This window comes from Anguilla anguilla, chromosome 7 (assembly GCF_013347855.1).
Source record: "Anguilla anguilla isolate fAngAng1 chromosome 7, fAngAng1.pri, whole genome shotgun sequence".
Taxonomy (NCBI): domain Eukaryota; kingdom Metazoa; phylum Chordata; class Actinopteri; order Anguilliformes; family Anguillidae; genus Anguilla; species Anguilla anguilla.
In genome coordinates, this window is record NC_049207.1 from 17,400,715 (window position 1) to 17,427,445 (window position 26,731).

Consider the following 26,731-nt stretch of genomic DNA (forward strand, 5'->3'; position numbering starts at 1 on the left):
TTATAATGCATCTCTTCTCAATATTCCCCTGGATAGAAAACACGTTTCATAACCAGGTTTTGTCATACAATGTTGACAGAAAATCAGAGAAACAAGGCAAAATAGGAAATTCAATTTATTTGCATTTTTTAATAACATCATTCCTTAGATAAAAATGCAATGTTACAGGAATATACATCAGAGATTAATTTAAAACTTGCTTTCAAGGACCATACAGTCTAAATATATTTTTTTCCTTTTTTATTTACTGGTAGCGTGCGTTATAAGCAAGACAGACTCTGTCACCAAAGACAGACTGACAGTTACAGATACAAACTGTACATCATCTATTTACAAATAAACTTTTTTTGTAAAATTTTCCTTTTTTTGAAAATAAGAGTAGAAAAGTGATTGAATTTTCAGATTTTGTATTCTATTCTTTCCCTTTTTAAAATTTAAATGAAAGAATGAAAAAATGAAGAAAGAAGAAAAAGGACTGTGAGAATGCAAAGGATTCTAAAGAGAGCAGACAGCAATGGAAAACCATGCAGGGCCTCTCTTGCAGGAGAAAGAGAGAGCAGGTGGGGTTAGGGCAAGTCAATGTAGCAACTTCAAAACTACAATTTACCCATTACACATTCAGACAACTGAGCCAACAAAGCTGATCGCAACACTGTATGCCAAAGCAACCACGTGAACAATACACTATCTTATCAACAATTTCTCCAATATTGTACGTGTTTAATACTGCTCTCACTACTCAATAATAAAATTCACAATGCATGGTTGTTGTTGGTGGTACACATTTAAAAAAAAAAAAAAAAGCCTGTTTAGAAACACAAACCAAATTTGAAGCTGAAATACAACATCTACGCTTGGATTTATTGAGTTTTTTCTTCCTTTTTTTGCATGAGCTACTGAGCCTGAGCTTAGAATAATAAAAGAAACCTGGACAAGAACCATGACATGGCATGCATTTCTGTCTCTGACAACAAGAGATTACCTTTTTCTGAAGCAACATGTCTGAGGATGGGTCCATTGACCATAACTACAACCATAATTCCTCATCTCAACCTATCCTATTGTATGTGCATCTATAAACAACTCTCATCAGCTCTGTGTGGATATTTTCTAACATTATAAATGAAGAGGCATTAACTCAAAAAGACTAAATCTAAGAGGCTTATATATGAATAGCAGACCCTAGATAAAGAGCTAAGAGAAATAAGATCTGGACAGAGACCGTGTAAGCTGCTTGTTGTCAAGCATTCTCAGTAATTGTGCAAATACATTATAACTCTCAGAATGGCCACATGAATGTGGGATTTTTTCTAATGGCAGTACTTTAAACCAAATCTGTAATTGAAAAACAATGAAACTGAACATTCAGACATCGAAGTGGCATTTGGTTGGACACTAACTAAAAAATGAATCTGTCTTTGAAAAAAAATGTTTGCTTTGATGAAAAATGGTCAAAGGTATATGTTCCCTCACATTTATGGAAGCAAAGGAAATGTAGAGCCAGCATCTGCAACAATGTATCATGGCTGACGTGCAAATCATTTTAATTTATGCAAATGCTGATTATTGCATTACTAGTGCTCTTTCCACTCCCACAACAACAATAAACAACATTAACAACAGCAAAAAATAATAATAATAACAGTCATTTTAGAATAAAACATACTGAAAGGTACACTAGGATTATACTGACTGTGTGAACTGGGTAAAATACTGTCTTTTTAAATAACCAATGTATCTCATAAGGGAGTCTTTATGGGGAGGATTTCCATTGGTTTGCCTAAATAATAATCCCATACAGATTCAGTAGATCAGGGTTATTTTCTAAAGCACTTTAAAAGTGAGACAGAGCATGCTTTCAATTTCATTAATACATGCAAACATTCTCAGTCCGCCATCTGCTTCCTTCCTGACCAGTCACAAGCAACCCTGAGTGAAAAAAATCCAACCACAAGCGATTTCACTACAGTGTGAACTAGTAACAAAACCCAAACCCAAACACAGACATGCAAGCAAAGTAAGAAACATTGCAAAAGCAGGCTTTTAGGTGGGAAACATTCATCTTGAATAAACAGAGAAGCATTGTCTGTGATAACGTCCCAGTATGGGAATGCCCTTGACATAAATGCCCACATTAATGTTTGGTTTAGAGTTTAGATGCACCCCACTCGAGCACAACCCCTATTTAGCAGGGTAAAGAATAGCAGGGGTTGTATCTCAATTGCAATTGGCAGTTTTTATCTGGGTGAAAAGTTTATCTTTTAAAATCTTTCAAACCACAAACCTCTTTCTCCTACTTATGAACATGCCATTCAAATTTCCGACCACCTCTCATCTCCATTTAAAAAATAATAATGTACATTAATAATATGCATATGCACAAGCATTAGATATTTTTAGCCTTGTTTCCCCATAAAATAATGCACTCCTAAATGTTAAAATACACATGAAGGTGCAACAGCAATGAGAAACAAGAAAACATTTAAAGAACATGATATTCTTTCATTCTTTTTTTGTTTTTCAAAAAGGGAAGTCTGGGTCTCATGTACGCACTACTACATTTTGATTCAGCTAAAAAATGAAAATAAAGTTTATATTTTCAATATTTTCTTAAAATATTTTAGTTCAGATCAAAATGATCAATAACAATCCATTTACAAGAAAAATAATAAATTTCTGTTATGATAGATGCACATCTGATAAAGTGTGATGCAAATATAGTGACAAAATATTATTGGGAGTATTCATACCACAGCAAGAAGATCATCTTTGTTAACATCATCCAAGAACCTCAATTAAAAGACAGAAAATAAATTTGAACAACCCAAGATGAGTTAGGTTTGCACAGAATTCTGCACTGCATTGGCCATCCTGTTATTTTTTTCTGTCCACTTGAAATAGATGAAGCCTTCATTTTCTTTCATTTTAAGCTACATGGACATGATCTCTTAAAGGCAAACATATAGGTAGTCAAATGACAAACGTCTGATGTCTCCCTCATAAAAAGCTACACATTTAGGCTCTCTACAACATACCATGGAAAGAGAATGTGGAAGAGGAAGTGGAACACACTGTCACAATCATCCACTATTCTGATTTTTGGTGCAGTTTTTGAAAATAAATATCTAAAAACCAAACTCATTTGTGCATTTGTGCCCCGTTCTAAAAAAATGGGAAAACAGGGATGACGTATACTGTTTCCTGATACAGCCAAGCTATAGTCTCTGACATCATCAGGGCGTTTATGGTATTCCTGTGCGTGAGTGGGAATAGCATGGAGATGATTTTTGCTTGTACAGTATGTGAAAATATTTGTATTTTTGGTCTATTCTCTCTGGCGTTTCAATCGTTAATTGCATCTCAGTTAGTTGTACAACTTCCTTTCCCACCAACATCCATACATACCTTCTCAAATGTGCCATAGACTAATTGACAGACATCATGAAAACCCCACTAGGCATCATCCATGACTCATCAAAATAGAAAAGGCATGTTTGAAATGGCTCTTAATATTCTCAGAATGTGCATCACAGTAGAATGTGTGACATTCCAAACACAGAGAAGTTCCACACTGAGGATCATCCCTTGGACAGGGATTCTGTATGGACTGCACTAAGGAAAGTGACACGCTCTGGGCAAGCTGGTGGAGAAAGATAGGAGACTAGACTACAATTAGCACAATGGCTTTGGAAGATACACTGTATGGTCTTCACTCGCACAGTCCCTCCAAGGTAAAAAAAAAAAAGAGAAAAAGTTAAAGATAAAGCCGCTGTATGAAATCGTCAAAAGGCTCATTACATTAATAATGTATCATTGCCACACATCATTTCCCTATTGATTTTTCAATCAACTTCCCTATTGATTTTTCAATCAATCAAACAAGATCCAGGGGGAAGGTAGAGTCTGAAAACGATGAGAAATAGCAAAATTTAATCCTAAATTTCTATTATAAATAACATTTTCACTTCCTGATTCATTTCAATAATTATCCAGAGATTTCACTAATTAGTACATTCTCAAAATAATCTGTGACACACCTCTTATCCTGACATTTAGAACAATTATATACTGCATTTATACATATCAATTTATATACTCTGTAAAAATTTACAATCATTAGCTACTTAAGTGAGACAGATAATGTTTCAAAGTGACAGATGCAATTGTTCCAACAGGACCCACAAAAGCTAAAAAGTTGGCAGCAGACAACTCCACACAAATAGAAGTTTGGAAAGTTTGCCTTCTAATTAAAATTGAGTGCCTAACACTTTCATAACCATTTTACACCAGTCAAGTTTTCCTTCCACTATAATTCAATTACGCACATTTTTAACAATCTTATTGGATTGTCATTGTTTAAAAGAATCAATGAGAAAACCATTGAGTTCAATAGCAAGTGGCTTGAGTCATCCTACCAGGGTGTCACAACCATAGTTTGTTCCCCTCTTTATATCAATAGTACTGACTTTGGAACACCAACAAAAAACTCCAATCTTACCTAATCCATACCTTTTCACCTCAATGTACAGCAGGGTTACAATGAAGCACGGTTGTATGGTCACAAAGGGCGGAATCAGATTGCTATTACAATAGCAAACTGCTGAAACAAATGATTAACTGAAAACAATCAACAGAGTACAATTTCTTTTGCATTAATGGGAAATATAAGCCTAATGTTAAACGTAACCTTCCGTCATTGTAACCATTCTCTGAATAGCAAGTGAAATATGAAGCAAGTCAGCACTAAATGCCACTAAGTGCATTCATGCGTAGTTTCAGAGTTTTATCATAAGTGAATCAGTTTCACACAAAAAACGCATACTGTGACAATCTCTCCATAAATGCCTTGTCCTCTCTTATTCATTACCTATACCATAATAAATCATAGCTGCATTGTTTCAGAATACCACATTGCTCATAATGTCTTATTTATTCCCCCTTACAGAACTTCTCAATGGTCTTAAATCCAATCCAGGAACAGGTTGAGTGGGTGGGTGGGAGAGGGATTTTAATTCTAAATTCAGAATTCCAAAACGCATGTGTGAAGTATTTGTGTGAAAAAGAGAGAGGAAACAGGGAGGCATAAAACAGGTATTTTACCTTAACTGTTTGATCCACCTACCAGAGGAAGATGCAGTATAGAATAAATAAGGAGAGACCGTTTTCAATTAAAGAAATGTACAGCCATCTTCAAACTGGATGAACACAAGATATGCAAAACCAGTTAACATCAAGCATGTATATATTGTCTCCCCCAAGTACCTAGACTATTTACATTTCCAAGTTTTTCTTTATTTTACAAAAAAATAAAACAATTGGTCTTCTTCCATTTATTTGTGATCCATCCCCAGTTTAAAAAGCACTAAAATCGTAACTTGGCACACTACTTGGCACACTAAAATACTAAAATGAATCCCATGCATATACAACTAGTGAATTTAATTAACAGTATAATATTTATCAGTCAGAGAAGATAAAACAGAATAAAATCAAAAATAACTGGCACAAGATATTTTAAATACTGAAATGCACCCAATTTCAAGTATAACAGGTTTCTTCAATTTAAAGATCTGAAACTCAATAAACAACTCTGAATATATTATCTGATCTTTTTTCACCTTCTTCATTTTTATACAGCTAGTTCTTTTTTGAGACTCATTTACAGTCATACACGTTATTGCATTGTTTTTGCATATCTTGTGGAATGCAGGTGTGCATCCACACACTCCTCCTCCTCAGACCCCACACACACAGATAAGCAGAGTGTCCCACACCCCCCAATAGGGCACATCCCTACAACCCCACTCACACCTACTGACAGACACATACTGTAACCACAGACAGTGATCAGTGATTTCAGACATGCCAATCGGGGATGCCACTTAATTTTGAAAATGGCAGAATCGTTTTTTGGGGGAAAACAACAACAACAACAACAAAAAAACCCAAACCAAAATTATACAAAATGGGGGGAACGACAACTGGCTACATGTTTGATAGTTTATAAGTTTTGGACTGTTATACACATAGCAATACTGAGAAGAAACCATTATGAAGACACCTTGCTACAATTGAACAATTGTAGCTTATAAAAGAAAACAGATGGTATGTCACTTGAAAGAAAAATCTCAAAGACAGCTCACAGGCTCACAGATAATTCACAGGGGAACCAGACAGTATTGCACCCATCAGTAAATTGGACATGTGATGAATTAAAGAAAAATAAATAAACCAAAATCCTATGAAAGTTTAATAACTGCAATTGTCAAATGCAAAATAAAACAAAGATCCACAAATTAGACATTGAAATGACCAAGAATCAAACAAATTACACTGTCGCACTCCAACATGCAATATCTTTTTTGTCACTGTAATGATATCAACCTCATTCTAAAATGTCTGCTTAATTTAAAACCAAAACAACTATGTTCATGTGTTGATGCTGCACAAATGTGATTTCTTCAAGTGGAAGCTTAATCCCTTTACATACTTTATATAGATGGCAAATCCAGGTCCTAATTACATAATATCATCAATCACACAACAGCATTGTCAATAACACTGGAATATCATATTTGCATAATTGATAAATCATTCTGGGTCACATGTACTATGCCACTGTTTTTCAGAGTTTGTGTGTATTTCGTATACACACACAGTGTTGGACAAAGCAGAGAAACCTAACACAAACATTGGAGTAATAATAATAATAATAATAATAATAATAATAATAATAATAATAATATTTAGCCCTGTAAACTCCATTAGACAGCTTTAATCAAACCAAACCCAATTCATAATGTACCTCCTGCTTCTCAAAGTACACAATTTCCCACAATGCACAAAATTACATTTCCCTTTGGCTTTCGTCTAAACTGTGTGCTGAGATTTCCAGCCCGGTACATTTTCCACATTACCTGCTGATGACAACCTAATTCATAGGTATAGTTGCTGGGCTACTGCACTGGTTTTCCCTCAATGCGGATAGCCCCCCATTCACAATCAATTAAATAACACACAGTATTATTTGAATAAAGATTGAACAGCTTGGAAAGGTTAGAGCGGCAGCAGTGCTCACGCATTACACATCTCATTGACCTCTGCAGATTTCCTCCAATCGGGTCCTTTCTCTACTGTACAGCCCCTATGGCCGCCTATGGGTGACCTCTGCAGTTCACTATTCAGAAGAATATTCAGAAAGTGTGAAGACAGCATCAGAGTGCTCAGCTCTGGAAGTATCCATCTCGGTCCTGGTGGGAAAGACACCAGACTTCAGCTGCCTTAAACTTTTACTTCTACTGTCTTTTAACAGCAAGAAAAATTTACACACTCCAACCTTTTTTTTCCAGGGAAAAAAATAAATAAATAAATACAATCTGAATGGTGTATACTGACAAAGAAGTTTCCCACTTTAATACAACACTAAACCCTGTGGCCACAGGTTGATTACTTAACTTCTTAATATCTCCTAAATAAATCAAGCAAGAACTGATTAGGGACAACACCCAAAACTTTTGGGAATTAAAACAAATGAAACAATGAAAAACATAGGCTGGTCTCTAAATTCTGCACAACACTGCACTGTATAAATATACAATCTCTAATTTTGGATATTGACGCATGTGTGATTGCCTGCATCCACTTGGCCGTTTGGACAGATACTTCCTCACTGAACAGGTGATGGTTGCGGGTGGAGGAGTCTCTAGCTGTGGGCTCAGATTGACTTCCACAACTTCCAACTTTACCTCCACCTCCCTTCTTCCCAACCCCCTGCTCTCCAAATGCAGGACGGGTCAAATGCAGGTCAAAAAAATACCTAAAAAAAAAAAGAACTAAAACCCAAAAAAACAACCAAAATGTAGGAGAATGGGATGAAAAGTCGAGGTATATGGCAGCAGATGGTGCTGTCCCTGTTAGGTCCAGCTTTAGTTTAGTCCTATTCCTTCCTGTTCGAGACAGGAAGTGGCTGCCGTGATGGACAGCGTGGTGAAAGAGGACAGAGATCAGGGTAGACAGATCCTGAATCCCAGCACCCCTCTGCTCCCTCTTCACAGCGTCTCCTCATTTTGCGCTTCTCCCTGTTCAGTCCAACGTCTTTCGCGCCTTTCATTTCCTAAAACGGAGGGTCCAAAGAACACGGCCCTCTCTCGCCTCTCCTGCTTCGCGCTTCCCCTTTCCCGTGCCGGCATCCAGCAGCCAACAGAGCCTTTTGGTGCTGATTGTGCTGCAGCTCTGAAGTACAAGAAGAAGAAGAAGATGCAGAGGAAAAGGTTGTTTTCCTGTTCTTCAGCAAAACGCTGGCAGCAGCTTATGTGAAGAGGCACACCGACATCTGAACACCTGGTGGAAACTGACCAGCACAATCTCATGGGCGCTCAGCCTGCCCTAGATAATCCTTCCTGGTGGCCAGCAACAAATCCGAAAAACTAAAATAAACCGAACAAAAACATATACAAGCCAAATACAGACATTCATTTTGCTTCCTCCAATTTTTTCTTTTTTGCTTTCCCATCTCTGCCCCAAACCATCGTTCAAGAGCATAAAATCTGTGAGGCACTTTTGAAACACGCCCAGATACACACACACACTCACATGCACACATATGCACGCTCACAGACATGCGCGCACACACAAATTCACAGAAAAACCAACCAATTAAACGCTGAATTAAAATAAATAAATAAAAATGCTAAAAACAATTGGCCGCCAACATCTCAACGTCGCACCTCCGGCAGAACTACAGAGAGAGAGAGAGAGAAGGGGGGAAAGAGAGATAAAGAGAAAGAGAGAGAGACCTCTGTGCTGCTGTTCCTACAAACTAGTGACACAATCCATGTCGTCGTCTTCTAGTAACCCACAATCCCGATGGCCTGACAGAGAGACCCTGTCCTCTTCCTCCTCCCCCTCCTCCCCCTCCTCCTCCTCCTCCTCCTCCTCCTCCTCCTCCAGGCCCGGCTGAGCGCCGGCCATGAGCTCCTCCCCCTGCCCGCCGGCGGCCCCCGCGAGCCCCTCGGGGAGGCTCGACTCCTGCTCGCCGTGGTCTCTGCAGTGCATATAGGGCAGGAGGTTGCCGTTGGGGCTGGGCTGGGTGTTGCCATTGAGGATGTTGTCGGCGGCGTTCTCCATTTCCTCGATGGTCATGTCGCAGGCGTCCGCCAGTTCCTGCTTAGTCACCTCGATGAAGGACGGGTCTTGCGCGTACCGACCGAGGCCTTCAGATATCAAAACCTGGAAAAATGGGAGAAAACAAGCAATGAAAACATAAAAACAGCCAGAGCACCGAGGGCACTTACACAGGATTTATATTTTAATGGATGACACAATAGTCAAGTACAAAAAGACATAAGTTTAGAAACTGTGTACATATAAGACAAGCAGAAAGGCAGAAATAGGCCAACAAGTACAGCCTTGGTATGCTCTTAGCCATAAAGCACAATTAAACTGAACTGAATTACGACAAAGCACAACGGAACTGAACAAAATTCAACAATAATAAAATATAATTTAACTGAATTGACATGGGCTACAGTAAAGCACACCTGAACTGAACTGCACAAGCAAAAGCATTTTGTTCTCTCACCGCCTCTACCAGACTGCCGGCGCTGCCGTGGGAGAGCATGGGAGAGTCCCGCCCGGTCACCGGGGGCACGGTGAGCGAAACGGGCCTGGGGGGCCGCTGGGCGGGGCCCGTGCTGTTCCCGTTGCTGTCGCTGTACCAGGGGCCGCAGTTGACCGACGGGAGGCTGCTGTTGAGCTTCTCGTAGGAGCCGGAGCCCTCCAGGCAGAACGTGGGCACGCGCTGGTACGCCCGGCCGCCCCGGGCACACGGACTGGCGGGCGGCGTGGAGCACAGTCTCGTGAAGAGCGTCGGAGAGTGACTCCTCCTCAGGAGGGGACTCAACCCTGCCACTGCCAGGGCCTGAGAGAGAGAGAGAGAGAGAGAGAGAGAGAGAGAGAGAGAGAGAGAGAGAGAGAGAGACAGAGAGAGAGAGAGAGAGAGAGAGAGAGACAGAGAGAGAGAGAGAGAGAGAGAGAGAGAGAGAGAGAGAGACAGAGAGAGAGAGAGAGAGAGAGAGAGAGAGAGAGAGAGAGAGAGAGAGAGAGAGAGAGAGAGAGAGAGAGAGAGAGAGACAGAGAGAGAGAGAGAGAGAGAGAGAGAGAGAGAGAGAGAGAAAAAGAGTTACCCAAAATTCGTAAAAATACGTCCAGAATTTGAAACCTAAAATGACCACCAAAAGCTACGCTATTTATTAGTGGAACACAGAAAATGCATTGGACTAGCAAACTATGTAACAGCTTGCCACAAACAGAGGGACAACCAGTGAGCATATTAGGATAGGCCTATATTTCTCATTTGTACACTGTTTGATTTATGTTAATGTCTTCCTTTGTATATGTTTGTGCTTTGGAAATATAAGAAATATCTTGTCATGCCAGTAAAGCATGTTGAATTTGAATTTGAGAGAATTTACCACTGTTGTCAAATCTTGCTTCGCATTGCTCACATTTTGTGCGAAAATAGCTCAGACACACTGACTGCCGCTCCCTCACCTGATGGTGGACCAGGTGAAGCGGTAGTGCAGTTTTCTGGGAGACGTCTGTCCTCGTCTGCCTCTTCAGACACTCCAAGTGGAAGGAAGACCTTCGGCCTTTGTGCCAGAGATGAAAACGTTTAATGCAGACAATTTAGACACATTTTTATGGATGCTGTTCATAAAAATATGCTGAATACTGAAATCTGATATAACACAGTTACAAGAAGGAAGGAAGAGGAAGGAAGGGACTTAGCCATAGACGCTGCATTGGGAAATTTGGAGTACATTAGCTAATGACGTGTTAGTTCAATTCCCAGCCATAATTTTGAAAATAAGCGCACAAATGATAAAAAATGTAGAAGACAGTGGAAATTGCAGCGGATATAATTAAAGCGTTTGGTGACCCTCTGAAGAGCATATCATTACTCAAAGGTTGTGTAAGTATCCTCCTTGGGCGTTGTTATGATTAATGTGCAACACTTGTGTCTGAGTGCCCACTTCTGCAGCAATCAATGCGCATTAAGCTGACACTGACCTACTGTACTTGTGATTCAGTCAATGGCTACTTACTAGGCGAGACATGGCACAGCGATTATACTGATGAAATAAAAACAATCCGTAAGGTATGCGAACGCACACTTTGGGCTCAAATTGATAAAAAGAAAACAAACAATTACTGTCTGCCCCATCCTCGAGCCAGGTGTACTCTGCATGGACTGGAAAATTAGATCTTTAGTGCAGTACCAAGGTTAAGAGATATTAGCCTGGATGGCTTCCATGGTTACACCAACCCCCCCCCCCCACACACACACACACTCTCTTAGCCCTTACCTAGTGCTGTGGGACACAGGAAGGCTCTTTTTGGGGACTGCCAAGGTCTCCTTTCTTCACTGTCATCACCCTCCTCCATGGGGGCCAACTGTTTGCTCTCTTCATCCTGATACACAAGCCTGTACCCAATACCCACACACACATTTCAGCAGAAAATTTGTTACATAATATAAACACTATATGTACATTTACTGAATGGTGCAGTACTCATAAATTTCCTATGTATGCTGTGTGTATGTATGTTTTGTGTATTGCATTAGAAAATGAGGCTTGTTCATTGCAAAGATTTGTTTTTCTCTATTGGTCTATTCCATTTGTTGCTTGTTATTGCTGGGACAAGATAAGTGCTTCCTGGCAGTAACGCACATTTGATTGAAATTGAATTATGTTGGGAGAGAGGACGAGACTGGAAGCAGAAAGTAGAGGTAAAGAGAAGGAGAGAAGGAAAAAGAGAGGGAGGGGGTCAGAAAAGGAGAGAGGGGGACAGAAATGCGGAGGCGGGGGGCGGCTGCAGTACATTTCAGAGGAGAGTATGCCCTGATCGCTGCGGAAGTCCCTCTCGTCCACGAGCGTCTCGTCGTACGCCTCGTCCGTGGACGCCTCCTCCCGGCGGATGATGGGCAGGCGGCTGTCGCTCGAGTCCGAGCTGCAAACGAGATCAGAGACGCGACGGGTCAGCTCGGAGCGGGGCGGGGCGGGAGCATCCCCGCGGGGCCCGCTCGAACTCCGCAGAGGGGCTGGAAGAGGAAAGGAAGCACAGCCAATGAAAGCCAGCCAGCCAGCCTGCCAGCGCAACGTACCCACCGGTGCTAGCGTTAGCGGGGGTGAGGGGGGTGGGTGGGGGTTAAAGAAAGGAGTGAGATGGGGGTTCGCAGCAGCCCACGCTCCCAGTACTGACACTACTCACTATCGCATCAGAAGCGCTCTGCCACGTTGCACTCTGAAAATAAGCCACTCACATAGTTTCTAAGATCAGGGTCGATTGTGCCAGTGCTACAGGGGCTGAACAGTCACTTTGCAGATCGGGTGCTGCCGTTTAATAAAACTATGTGCATACTGATAGTATTAAAAGAAAACAAAAAATAGAATTTTTAGGATTTTTTCCCCCTTTTTCTCCCAAATTTTAAATGTCCAATAGTGCATATATTATCAGTGCTCATTGCAGAAACATGACATTACAGTCCGTAAGTTCAGCTTGCACAGACCTGAGGCAAAGAAATACAGTTCATGTGCAGCATAGAAGGTGGACTTAGCTAGAGCCAATTGTGTACTGCCCTCCAGGGCTGCCAGCCACAGTCAGCACTGGCACAGTCCTGATTCAGAACCAGATCACAGGGCCCGTCTATGCACCAGGACAGCACCTTAACAGATACACAGTTCAAATAGGCATCTTCCTTCTGTGTTCTTCCTTATTGTCCTGTGCATATGAGCCAAACACTAAGAAGCCAAAAGGAGCCAAAGCCAGGGCCTCAGCCCTGTATGAGAGCATATGAAGCTAAGCGCCTGTAGCACGCAGCAGCGTGGATCCACCCTGGTATGGGCGGGGCCAGCCCTCCCCATACTGACGCTGCTACCACCACACTGCAGGTCTCTATCTCTCTCTCTCTGAGGGGGAACATACCGCAGCAGGGTCTCATAGTAACGCGTCCTGGTCACAGAAGCAGCCGCAGAAGAGAGACAAAGGAGAGGCTATTACCGAAATGGGACCACCTGCCTAATTAAGAGATGTTGGAGCTGGCAGATTGGGGGGGGGGGGGTGAGTTTTGGGGGTGGGGGTGGGAGAAGGCCCCTCCCACCTTGTCATAGGGGCCCTGAGACCTGTTTATCACTAACAGTCTCTGCGGCTAATGGTGTACGTTACAGCTGAGAACTGACTCCCTGAACTGGAAAGAGAAAATGTATCTTTTCAGGAAAACTAGAGACAGCAACAGCTCACACAAAATACAAGCCACTAGAACAGGGGCCCTTGCCACAGACAGAGCTGTCTTTTCTGATCGCAGTGGATCTGCGGAGGAGCCAAGACCAATCACCGCACCCACGAGGCAAACATGAGAACTGTTGGGTTTGGCCAGGGCCACCTTGAGTGCACAGGGAATGCCAGTCCAGAACAAACTTAAGTAGAGAAAAGTATTCCAGCTCTGCCAGTCTGCTCCCTTCCCAGCTGATCATACAGTCTCGCCGCACACCGGCTTCTCTGACGTTAATGAGATGCAGGCTTCTTGCCAGTTTTATAGATTCCATTATGGTAATGCACTCCGAGCCACAGAAGCCATCAAACAATTTAAGCGACTGTGCTCCCCGCAGTAATTATGCCAGCTCTCCTAACAGTACCTGTGTTTTTACTTTCTCTTTGCAAAATAAGCAGGGCAAGCGCTGACCAATTAAACAACAGACCTGGGACAGAAAAGACAGAGGAAACCCAGTTTTCCCCAGAGAGACTCGTCACTTGTGTGTTACAGCAGAAGTGTGGTTCACCGCACAAAAGAGTTCTACAAAACCACTGAAAGACCATGGTGTAAATGGTATTCACACAAGTTTTCGCTCTCGAGTACGTTACTGCTTTTTTTGACACGCAGACAGAAAGAGAGCTTGGGGACCATGTTAACTAGTTTTGCGGAAAGAGGGTTCGCCATTAACACAGTTATCTAGTCGCCGGCGAGAGTATGGAGAATGACAATACCCTCCCCCAATGAGGACACCAGTCACCTCTTGGTGGGGAAGTGCCAGGCGGCACGGGGCAGCAGGACAGGGGTGAGGGGAGGACCGCTGTGCCCGTCCACGGTGCTGATGGAGGGGCAGGGGAAGCGGCCGATGGCGGTGTTGTTGGCGTTGTTGATGTTGGCGTTGGAGCCGGACGAGGAGTAGCTGCTGGGGGTGAAGGTGGAGTCCACCAGCTTCTCGTGGGACGGGGACACGTCGTCCCCGGGGCTGCCCGACTTGCTGATGTGGAGCGGCCGCTGGGTGGTGAAGGACTGGGGGAAGGAGCCGCGCCCGTCGCTCTGGTGGTAGTAGTTGACGTGGTTGCCGAAGAGACCACCTGCCCGCTGTCACGGAGAAAAAAAAAGAGAGAAAATGAAACCTGTCGATACAGAAAAATATAAAACGTGCTTCAGATACTGAAACCTGTTGATACTGTTTCCATGGCAAACCCTTTAAGGACTTGAGTTGAAACTATTGCTAAACAGATTTTGTACAACAAATAATGTTTTTCATCAACTGAAGAACTTCCATCGAGCATTGAATTGAAGTGAAATTGTCCCCAACCTTGGTGGGAACAAGTGGCTCATGAATCAAGCCATTGATGAGAACCTTTTGCAATGTTTCAGCTCTCATGAGGTGTGAAAATTAAGCTGTGTAATAGGCAACATTCTTCTTTAAAATATTTTTTCCCCGTTTTATTCTTCCTCTTCCAGTTTGTAACGCCAAATTTTGTTTCCTACAAGGAATGCTCCAGCCAATGGGAAAGCAGCCATCTGAGTCCAGCCGGTACAATTGGTGGAGAGCAGATGGAGTCCCTGTAGTCAGGCGTTGCATGGGCAGGACCACAGCAGAAGCGATGAGGGCAGCAACCGTGTGCAGAGGCTGGGGGGGGGGGTGGGGGTGGGGGGTGCCCTACTGTAGCAGACCTTTACCCTGAAGATATCATCTTCGGAAGCGGCCGACACAGTCTCCTTCATGGCCTTCTCCAGCTCCTCTTCCACGGTCAGGTCACCTGAGATAGCCCTGCGGATCTCCGGCCCCATGTCGTGGAGCGTCCGCAGTCCCGCCTGCCGAGGCAAACACACGGACACACACGCACAAACCAACAAGTGCAAGTCAGTCAGGTCAACCGACATAACATGACACAAGGGAAATTAGTATAAGCTCTCCTATAGGAATTAGGTGTGAAACGTCACAGAGGAGTGAACGACCATATAATGCCGGCAGAAGAGAGAGTGATGGGTTGTGCGTCCTCTCACCCACCTGTAGTGAGAGAGCTGTCTTTGGAGGGACTTTAGCCACCAGGCCCTGCTCTTTGCGCTTCTTGAACTTCCGAAAATATTCTTGGATAAGGAAGGTGGCGTAGAACTTCCCAACGGTCACCTCGTCATCTGTGAAACATGAAATATCACTTATTTTAGTGAATAAAAAACACAAGAAAGCAAAAACAAATGCAAAAAGCACAGATCAAACCACAGCTAAAGGTCTGTGTTAGTTACACTGAGTGTAACTCAGTGGGTAGGTCAAGAGATACTTCAGAGAGGAGAGATACCCTCACTGCACTGACCTCCTGCAGGTGGCACAACCTGGTCTAGTAGCTTCATACTGGTTCTCTTCCAAATCTTCTTAACAATTGCCCGAAGTTCCTCATTTGCCTGCTCCAAGTTACCTGCATAGGTAAAAACACACACACAGGCACACATGTGCATGAAAACATGCACAAATGGACACACCACACACACACAATACAGCATAGGAACTGTAGGTTACCTCAGGCAACAACAAAAAAACCAAAACAAACCAGCACACAATAACATTGGGTTATGCTGAGGTGGTTAAGATTGGTTTGTAAGCAAAGGCTAGGAGGTCTGACTCCCAGATGGTAAGCAATGAAAATTGCTTCTGCCAAGAAAAAAATGAAGGTAATACTGACTGAATTGCAGCATTTCACCACAAACTGAAATCAATAAAATGATATGCAATCTTCGTAATAAGCTAAACATACCATTAATCTTTGGGGTCTCTTTGTGTGGTTTTTAGAATCGTTAAGTTCTGTCTGGTGTAGGATGCACTATAGGGACTAAAGCCATAACACTAAAATAGAAATGGCTTTTTTACCTTCTGTCTTGATGCGCAGTGCGGTCCGCACCAGAGCAAACAGGGTGGCATTAAACATGACGGTGCCGTCACTGTTCAGAGGCATGTTCATGGACACCAGCCGCTGTGCAGGGAGAAAAGCACGTAAAGACACACACACACACACACACACACACCACTGAACACTCGCTTTTCCTATTAGCAGCATCTTCAGTTTCTCTTCTTTTTCCTTAATTGAGTAATTGAGACTCATTATATTGTTAGCTATCTATCTTTCACAAAATCCACATTGTTGGTCCACATTGCCTTCCATGCTAGATAAGATACTTAACTTTATTGAACCCTGTGGGGTAATTCTTACTCTGCGCTTGACCCATCCTAGTTATTGCAGTTCTGAGGCCAGTGGTTTGGTCAAGGGCAACAGCAGGAGGGCATCCACACAATCACGGGGACTACATGCAAACCCCATACAGAGAGGACCTGGCTGGCAGGGATGCGAGTCCAGAACCTCCTTCTCGTATGGCAGCAGTGCTAACTGCTGCGCCGCCACGCCACCCCATGCGGGCAGGCAGGGGAGCTTGCGCTGGTTTCGCTGTGAGCAGTGTGCCGCGGGGGAGGGGGGGGGACTCACCTTGCAGGCCACTCGATGGGGGCACAGCTTCCCGAAACCCAGGGGTGGCTGTATTCTGCGAAGCAGCGTCACCACGTCCAGATGCTTAATCCTCCCCCTGTGGGCAGACGGGCCAGACAGGCTTTGTCAAATGACAGGTCCAGTTCATGCGTAATGCTTTCGCAACATAATGGTAATTTTGCCGAAATACATCAACGCTGCTCCGAAATTACTGCTGCATACCGAGATCATCCAATAAAGCACGAAACATCCAAAAAGCTTTTACGTGTATTCGAGGCCACAGTATGACTCACTTGGCCTCTGGGTCATACTCCGCCCAGATTCTTTTGAACTCATCAAGGTGGTGAGGCCCCAGTATCGACCAGTCTCGCGTCAGGTAGTCAAAGTTGTCCATGATGACAGCGACAAACAAGTTGATGATCTGCAGACGGCAAGACAGTGTGAGCGAGCCAGCAGGGGCTGGTCAATATCCCATTTTCACTTGCTCGTTCACTCCTCCCAAACAGATTTCCTACTCCATCACTCAAAGTCCAGGTCGCCCGGAGTCACTGCCTTGCTTTGCTCAGGAGCATGTACAGCACAGTGATAGAAGTACATAATGGAGACAGAGGGTGCTGACGGTCTCACCAGGAAGGCACAGAGCATGTAGAAGCTGACAAAGTAGATGATGGCAAAATGGCTGCCGCAGTCCTCGTTGACGTGGCCCACCCCCGACCCCTCCTCGCACGGCTTCATGGGGGTGCAGCCCAGCATGATCTCTTGCCATGCCTCTCCTGTCGCACACCTGCAGGAAGAACGTTCCAGATACTACATGAGATTCACGTACACGCTGGAGTACATCTCATACACAGAAACGTGCAATGACTCACACAGACGCGGTTAACATAAACACTTCAGCCTCCAAACTCCACTGTATATTCATGTGTAAGTGTGTAACGAAGGAGCAAAGAGCAACACAGTAGTGTTTCCAGGAAACTTGTCAATTGTCCAATGCCCTTTTTCTTTCAGCAAAGTCCCAACATCTTGTTTGAACACTTTTTAAGACAAACAAGCAGCAAAAGATCAAAATTAAGCAAGAAAGTTTTCTACAACAGGCTAACGCAGTTCTCTCAGGTAGCAGATGAGAACTCACCTGAAAAGCAGGAGCACGGCCTGAGGAAACGTCTGGAAGTTGTTGTTCCGATTGATCTGAGTGCCGTCCCTCAGGGCAATCTTACCAAACATCTGTGGGCAGGCGATACACAGAGACATGACAACATAGCAGTATCATGGGAAACAAGTGGGTGAGATTCTGGTCCACCTCACTGGCTAACACTTAATAACGAATATCACAGGATGGTCAAGGTGAACAGCGGCACTTCCACATACGTTCTGTCATAATAACATCATAAAACAGGAAAGCCCCCAAGCAATTATAGTGCAGTTTTGCTTCTTGTTTTTGTGATGCAGAACCAAATTAAGGCAAGACAGGTATACTGAATCCTTATCATCACTGAATGTGGGTAGGGGGAAAACACCAACTACTGGAATACAATAATACAGGGAATGTGTAAGGCTGATTTATCCTAATCTATGTCATATTATGTGTATATTGTGTATTGCGAGAACATAATGAAGCCAGAATCATGGTTCATTCGGGCCAGACACAGAGACCAGCTCTTGATAGTGAGCGTGAGCCAGGAGATCATGTGACCACTTACTTGCATTCCAATAACAGCGTAGATAAAGAACAACATCACAATGAGCAGGGCTACATAGGGCAATGCCTGTAATGAGAGAGAGATTATGAGAGTTTGAAAACCTAAAAGGACGCAAGGTTTCATTTTCAATGTCAGTTTATCCAAAAAATGTGTTTAAGTCCATCCTGTTATGAACCAATCAAAAGGCATCATGAGAATAGTAACATGACATGGTTCAATAGTCTACAGAAATGATGTTCATGATCTGAAGCTGAAATATAAAGTGAACTAAATGGTCAAACTTATTTGAAGAACAACCTTTTTGAAATAGTTTTTTTCCATTTTGGAGAATAACTCATATTATTTGTCTCCACCATCCTCAGTCCTGAAGCACCAGTACTCCACATGACACATAACTGTTTAGAAGTTTTTTGTTAATGAAGCAATATTCACTATAGGTTCCATTGATTTAATGGATTTGTGTTGAGTGCTGACACGACTGTTAGCTTAGACAGATACTGGCCACAGCCCACCCTCTAACACTGGGAGCACATTGAGTCTCTCCTCACCTGAAAGGACTTGATGAAGGTCCAGAGCAGGGTTCGGATGCCTTCCCCCCGGGACAGGAGCTTCACCAGCCTCATCACTCGGAATAGCCGGAAGAAGGTGATGGAGATCCTGGAATTATCTTCAGTGTTTTGGAGTCCCTTTTGTTTGGTCACACACAAGCAAGTACGCACACGTATGCACACACACGCACACACACGCAAGCATACAAATGCAAGTACACATGCAAACACACACACGCACAACACGTGTGCACATATACGCACACACACAAGCATACAAATCAAGCACGTACGTACACGCAAACACACAGACACACACACACACATGCATGCGCACACACACACACACACACACACACACACTGAGTTAATGAGAGGTGAAAGTAATATTACATCTCATCAAATCCCACTAAACAGCCGATGATTTGAACTCAGGGGAGAGCAGGGCAAATACAATAATTTCTTAGTGGCTTTATGAAAAAAACAATGACAAATTGATTTACTGCATTGTTTTCTTTTAAGTGCAATCTGCCAGCCAGGTTGTACTTTGTCAGGTGAATCATTACATTATAAAATTCATCACAACCATATAATTTGATATAACCATTTCACAGGTTGGAAAAGCTAGTAGCATTAATATGAACAGTGACATGACATGTACAAGTGTCAATTCAAAAAGGACACTTGAGTAACGCAACAAAACTGATTTTGTGGGCGATTTGCCAATACAGATATGACTTAGGGCAATTTTGCCCCTAAATAAAGACATAACAGTGCAAGACACAGACCCACATAGAAACTATGGACACATTGCCTATTTGATCAATAGACAAAATTGAATGATAATGCGTCAATCTAATGGTCATCTTTTATTTCTTAGAGCCACTGGTTCAGGGCGCCTGCTTCTCTGGTGAAAGGCGATAAAACTAGAGGGGGGGGGGGGGGGGGGGTAAGGAGGTATGATCATGGCACAATTGCACAAATAACAGACCACCTAAAAGACAACACTGAGAGGGCGGGGAGCGTAGGTAATGAGAGGGTGTGGTCAGAGGGAGGAGGGTTGATGATGGGGGGGGGACACAGACACACAACAGCGAATGAGAGGGGGTTGGCACAGAGGGTTGAGCTTATTTCCTAATATGTCACGGTATGTCACAGTATGGGTGTTTTTCTTGGCACAGGCAGCATGCTTGATGCTCAACCAGGTGCTGCTGGTGGCAATGAGGCAGTGGTAACAGCGAACACGGGAGGGATGGGGGCGGGGGGTGGGGGGGGGGGGGGGTGGTGGAGCAGGTGAAGGTTACCGTTGGTCCGTACCATTGGTCTTACCATGGGGGACTGGGAAGACGAGGTGGAGTCAGCTGGCTTTAAAGAAAGGCAGACAAATCAAAGCTATAGTAGCGCAAACCTCCCGAGCTGAACGGGGAGAGTTTGGGGCTAGCCAAGCAGCCCTTTGATAGAGATGGCGGCCATGTTTGGCGGATGTAATGGGCAGTATGGAATGAGCCTGGAGCTGGCATGGGTGTGTAGCTGTGTGTGTGTGCCTGAGTTATGTTTGTTTTTAGCGGTTCTCTTTTTCTTATTTCCTCAATTCAGGACAGTCTTTAGAAGGGTAGTGTGAAGTGTCATACTTTCTGAAATTGGGGCGTGGGGGGTGGGGGGTTGGGGGGGCTAACATCATTACAGCTTTGTGTGTATGTGTGTGTATTTATGTTCCAACTGAATTTTTCTTTGAAAACAACCAATTAAGATATCTACCTGAATGCTGAGCTATCTGTATAAGAGCTTAACTGACTTCAGTCAGAGCAAAAACCGAAAACAATGACACCTACGTGTTTTTGAAGTAATTGCATTTTACAGATACAGATCAATACAATAACATTGTAACTGGTGTGTAGAGGGTTGAAATGAGTCTGCATATGTGTGGAGTAGGGTGGGACTTCCAAGCTTTCCAAGAGCTTGATTGCAACAAAATGAGAGTGGGGGCCAGAAGGGCAGTGGGCGATTATGGGATAGGGGCGCCACTATAGCCATCTCTGTCTTTCTGCCAGGACCTTTGAGTGGGGTGGTGCAGGAGAAGTGCTTGCATGATCCCTGCAAGGGAATCCATCCACTGCCCTTCTCACTGCACCGTACCGAGGTCAGATCTTCCCCTGCGCAACTGCCTTAAACAAAGGGACCGCACTGTACTGGGATCATATCCCTCCCTGTACAACTGCTACACACTGAGCAACTGCACTGTACTGTACAAACGGCAGATCATTCTCTGTACAGCAGATACTTGCAGCAGGGGCACAGTGTACTAAGGTGGGATTATTCCCAGTACAGTAGCCAGGTGGAGCAGGACTACAGCGCACAGCGGGTGAGATCATCTGCATCTGTATTTCAATGCAAAACAGGGCGGTCTGATTCAACGCGGTGGGACGAGGCGACGGTGTTCTTTCGTCAGAGGCTTTGCACCAGAGTGACTCACACACCTCACTCACTTCATGAGATGAAAACCCACAGACGAAAACTGGTGAAAGAACCTGACCTTGAATGCACTTGAGCACCTGACGTTAAATGCTTCCATTTAGCACCTACCTCTGAAGGAGACAAGCTTATATTAGGTAAAATACTGCCCTGTAATGGCAGACCTGTTGTGTTTGGAATGGTTCCACTTTGACAAAGGGCTTGCTCCCGGTCGTAATGCACTGCTGGCCTGCCCTTCCGAGTGGTGTGTGGGAGGGGGATTGCACTGGGGAAGTTCATTTGAGGGGAGAGTGCGTTTTAGCTGAGTGCGTACAGTACTTGTGGGTAAAGCGTTACTCACTACAGGTGACAAGGACAAAAACGGTGAAACATAAAATGGCCATATTTCAAATGCATATGCATCGACGGTTAAGTGTTTACAAATCTAAAGTGGAAGAACAAAAGTGTATGTGCGTGGATATAAGTGTGTGTGTGTGTGTGGGGGGGGTGTGTGTGCATATGTGCATGTGCATATATTTGTGCACATAACTGTGATGGGACTGAGCCAATACGTGCAGTGGGGCAATAGTATTCATTCACATGCTAAAGGGAGCTAACTTTTCATTTAACTTTAGGTCCAAGCCCACTGCAGTGCCTTAACAGCACATGATTTGTGACAGCAATCTGTTTGGTTAATGCAGTATCATGTGCAACGAGGCAAGCACTGCCACAATTAACTTAATGATCCTAACAGGATCTTTTTTGAACTTTTAACCATTGACTGCGGTGTGCTAGAACTGCAGTGGATATGTGAGTTACACCAGCATGAGCAAAAGAGCTGGGATCAGATCATGTGTGCTAATTGTGAGGGAGTAACCATGGTGACCATGTCCAACTGTGCAACCGTGAGCTCTCAATTGTGAATAAAACATGACTGCTAAATGTGGCTGAGACACATTTACATAAATGGAAACAATAAAAATTCATTGGAACATTGTTACGGTTCTTAATCTCACATTTCCCAAATGATAATACAACTGTAGTTCACTAGGTAACCCATGCCTCCGTCAGGATACAACTTTAAATTTCTGTGGTTGAATTTATAAATTTACGATGATGCTTGATGCAGATGATAATTAGCTTTTCTAATTAGTCATTTGCTATTTGCTATATTGTTACATGATACGCATTTTTAAATACTTGAAATTAAATCTATAAAATGATGAATCTTTTGTTCCTATGTGCAGGGCAATGTATTACCCTTACTGTACATCATTTGCTCGAGCCCCTCAGATCCAAACTTACCTTGGTTACATAAAATGAGTTGATAAGCTATTTTTACTGGTTGTGATAATGGGGCTAGGTTTTAGCCGTGGATATTGAAAGACAGAAAGTGAGCCTTTATCACAGTGTGTTACTCTGTACACAGCGGGTGTGAGTAGCATATTCACATCTCATTAGAGACCTGGGTTAACTAGTGTGCATTTGGGTGGACAAGAGCACCACATTCAATGAGACAAAAAAAAAGAGAGAAAACATTCATAAAAAGAGCAGTGCACTGAGATCAGATCAAACAGAAATGAAATAGCATTCAAGGAAAATGCAGTATGACATCATCAGCAAGACAGCAGAGCTGACATACGCTTCTTTTCACCTTCCAACGGATCATGAAAACAGTTTTTAAGAAGCATCTGCTGGCCAGTTTGAGAGTGGGGTGGGGCTTTTACTGATATGTGGGCAGAGACAGAGGAGCAAAGCTCTGGACACTTAACTGAACGAGAGCAGGTAAAACGACAATATACACACCCACTTCTTTTTGTTTAAAAATGGGCAGGGCGCGAATTCTACAGTCAAGGCTTTTTAAATCGGTTTCAGTTTACGCTAGTGTTAATGTTGTTATTGTAGTGGGGAAGTGCAGAGGGTTTCTTAAAAGGTCAACTCAAATATAAGGGGCTGTAAATATGTTAATTAAAAAAAACATTAAAGGACTTAATAAAGATCATGCCTAGATAAAAAAACAAAACCATCTACTCAAAAATGAAAACAGAAAATACTCAAGAAAAAACTCTAACCCAAACACAAACCCAAACCACTGTTAGTGCAGAATTGGTGAACTGTATAGCAGAGAAAGGTATATATTCCTGGCCCAACACTGAAAATGCACCCAATTTAACACACTGAAATGGAATTGGTCATTCATAAAGCCTGTGGTCAACAAGAGGAAGTCAGATAGCTGCCATTTTCAATGAGAAGAAAGCACTCCTTCCAAATCTGATCGTGAACTATTGTCGTCATTAGCGTACTCAGAGTGATGTACAAAGTTGACATTTATTTGCTAATGTAGAGAATTTAGAGCTCATAGGGGCTATGGGATGGTTCAGTAAATAAACACAGCAGCACTCTTCATTGGCTCAGAGGCCTATCATTATTACTATGACAAACAGTCTTTAGGTCAAATACAAATGAAATATGAAATTGCAGGCAAGAATGACTATTCTTCCTTTATCAATCCATATTCATAGTTGTACACAAAAGCTAACACACAATGTTAAAAAAGCTCAGATTCATCAAGATGGACTGTACATACACATAAATTAAATTTACATTAGACCGAGACCACATTACTTGGTAAGACAATAACCTAGCAGAAATTTAATTTAAAGGACGCGCTTGTCATTTTAGATTTGTTACGTTGTTATATGCGTGCTTTTCTCAGCTTTGAAGGGAATGGCTGCTATGCTGCCACAGAGGTAATAGGTTTATGAAAGGACCCAGTGTGCAATTGAGATTTACTGTAATATATTACTTGGATTGCACTGTGCAAATATGCCTCAAATAAATCATAATAAAAAATACATTTACAGCTGAAATAACATGAACAAATGTTTTTTAGTATATTTTAGTATGAATAACACGTGCTTCAGATTAGATGGGACTCATTCGATTCCTCTGGTGATAGGAACTGAATTGTAAAGGGTTTTCATTAAAAAAGAATAAAACAGACAGACTGAATATATGGATCCAATGAGTGTCCCGTCATTATCAAAATGTAGTCCTACAAATACAAACAAAACGAGTGAAACAAAACATGTTTTGAAACTAAAATGAAACGACTAAAACCAGAGAGGCATTCTGGTCCATTAGTGAAAATGCCTGGATATATGACCCTTAGGTTCTTGCTATACAGTTTCCTTCATGCTTTGGGGCAAGGAGGCTCCCCATAATATCAAAGAAAACTGACATAAAATAGGGAAAAATAAAGGGACTGGGAGCAGTGACAAAACAACGGTAGAGATCCTAGGGATACTCAGACGCAGTGAGGAGCAGGCAGGTTCACGAGGAGGTGAGCTACTTACGTTAACCTCAGTGATCGCTATATCAACAACACTACCCACGACTATTAAGGCATCGAACGTATTCCATGCATCAACAAAATAATGCTGCATAGGGTAAAATAAAAACACAAAAATAAAACACACACACACACCACACACAACAGAAATAAATACAAAACAAAAACAAAAAAAAGGAGAGAAGAGAAAAATAAGAAAGAAAAGTTATACATGAAAGCTTTTTTTTAATCATAATTAGGGGGGAAATTGTCAAATTAAACGGTAGTCGTAAAATGAAAAAAGAAAGTGAGGGAAAAACCAATATCCAAAAACAGAGCAAGAGGAACGACGATCAGTCATGCCCATCAGCGGAAACTACAACAGCAACAACAACAAAATCACAAAAAACAACGAAATAAAACGAAAACCAAAAACAGCTGGAAAACTGTCCAAGCCGAGGCTCATTGGTTAGTCAGAGTGTGTTAGTGGCAGTGAAACCTCAAAGCAAGATGCAGCCTTGAAAAATATAACATTTGCTCTCTCTCTTTCTCTCTCTGCAGCACTCAGCCTCTGTTGGTCCTACCTTCCAAACCCTCTACCCACATTCCGATATGTCGTTCCCTCACTGACGAAGAACGAGAAAGCACCCTTTTCACCAAAAACGATGGTGACCTGACGGGGAAATGGCCACCTTTGATGAGGGGGCGGAGCTGAAATACATGAGTGACTGTAAAGAAAGCACCAACTCCGGGTGAGAAGAAGAAGAAGAAAAGAAATAGGTACAGAATATAGTCGTGGAAAAGCATGGAGCCAGACCGAAACACAAACAGAGTACACAAAAAGGACAGACAGGGAGAGAGACAGAGAGCGGGAGAGGGACAGAGTGTATGCTTGGAGATACAGCGGCATACTCACATTGATTTCACTCAGAATGACGTCTATTATGCTGCCAATTACGATGAGGAAGTCAAATACATTCCAAGGATCACTAAAGTACCCCTATACAGGATGGAGGGGGGTAGGTGAAGGAGGGGTAGAAAGGCAAGTTAGACAGGCATCATTAAATGCGAAAGCGCTTATGACTGTTAACTTGTTTCGCACACTATATCACCAGGGTTTGGGATGGCTTATTGTAAAAAAAAAAGAAAGAGTCTGTCTCTTTATAACAACACTGTGCCCAAGAACCCTGACTTTCAAAGCCAATCTTGTCCTTTGCGAGAATTAAACAGATGGAGAGACAGCCTTGGGCTTATCTAGCGGTGACCGATATTCGATTAAATTTGCGTAATTCACTATGGCCAGGGGACACTAAACCGCTATCATTTACACTGACTAAGATAAAAGCATCACAGACCACATTTATGAAAATGCCTGTGGCCTCCTGTGGAAAATTATTACGCATTTATGAGTTCAGTTTACAGTGGAAAAAACACTACACTATGATATCTTGGGTAAAGATGAGAGGCGACATACTAGTTTTAAAGAGACAGTTCTCTTTGACCACCTGTGTCAATGTATTACATAAAAAATCACTATATTCACACATACATGTATTATGTGTACTGTCTTCAGCTGTACTGGATCTGAAGACTTCATTATATAAAAGGGAGATGTAAAGCAGTCATTGCTCTAGGTATATATACCCTGGACCAATATTTAGAATTTTTTGAGAGTTCAGCCTGTCAGTGAACCTCATTGCAATAATTATGCAAACATATACATGGCGTTTAATGTTTCCAGGGCTCAGTACGTATTCTCCTACAGTAGGATATTGAGAAAAGGTTGTTAGATGGGTGATCTGCTGGTACAGCAGGGAAATATGGGTAATCGCTACTTCCTGTGTGAGGGGCAGGGAGCAGTGAGGCAGAGTGAGGTTGAGGACAGTCTGCTCTGGTTGAGCAGAGCT

At 42.8% G+C, this 26,731-nt stretch overlaps 1 protein-coding gene across 17 annotated transcripts in view; it reads right to left on the reverse strand.

The window, feature by feature from the left end:
* Positions 1-99: 99 nt before the first annotated feature.
* Positions 100-26,731, reverse strand: part of cacna1c (calcium channel, voltage-dependent, L type, alpha 1C subunit) — a 224,077-nt gene continuing 197,445 nt past the window's right edge. For 6 of the 17 annotated variants that reach the window (XM_035426451.1, XM_035426450.1, XM_035426446.1 and 3 more), the window contains 19 exons: positions 25,741-25,824; positions 20,360-20,407; positions 19,043-19,180; positions 18,495-18,560; positions 17,927-18,018; positions 17,422-17,578; positions 17,088-17,215; positions 16,795-16,891; positions 16,185-16,287; positions 15,634-15,735; positions 15,330-15,457; positions 14,999-15,133; positions 14,073-14,410; positions 12,988-13,014; positions 11,884-12,012; positions 11,367-11,485; positions 10,552-10,649; positions 9,581-9,919; positions 100-9,228 (listed from right to left, as the gene is read on the reverse strand). In XM_035426451.1, the coding sequence (XP_035282342.1) occupies positions 8,812-9,228; positions 9,581-9,919; positions 10,552-10,649; positions 11,367-11,485; positions 11,884-12,012; positions 12,988-13,014; positions 14,073-14,410; positions 14,999-15,133; positions 15,330-15,457; positions 15,634-15,735; positions 16,185-16,287; positions 16,795-16,891; positions 17,088-17,215; positions 17,422-17,578; positions 17,927-18,018; positions 18,495-18,560; positions 19,043-19,180; positions 20,360-20,407; positions 25,741-25,824 (2,745 nt within the window). In that variant the 3' untranslated portion in view covers positions 100-8,811. Of the gene's footprint in view, positions 9,229-9,580; positions 9,920-10,551; positions 10,650-11,366; positions 11,486-11,883; positions 12,013-12,987; positions 13,015-14,072; positions 14,411-14,998; positions 15,134-15,329; positions 15,458-15,633; positions 15,736-16,184; positions 16,288-16,794; positions 16,892-17,087; positions 17,216-17,421; positions 17,579-17,926; positions 18,019-18,494; positions 18,561-19,042; positions 19,181-20,359; positions 20,408-24,849; positions 24,934-25,740; positions 25,825-26,731 lie in introns of all 17 variants that reach the window. The other 11 variants (XM_035426441.1, XM_035426453.1, XM_035426457.1 and 8 more) reach the window with 7 other exon arrangements.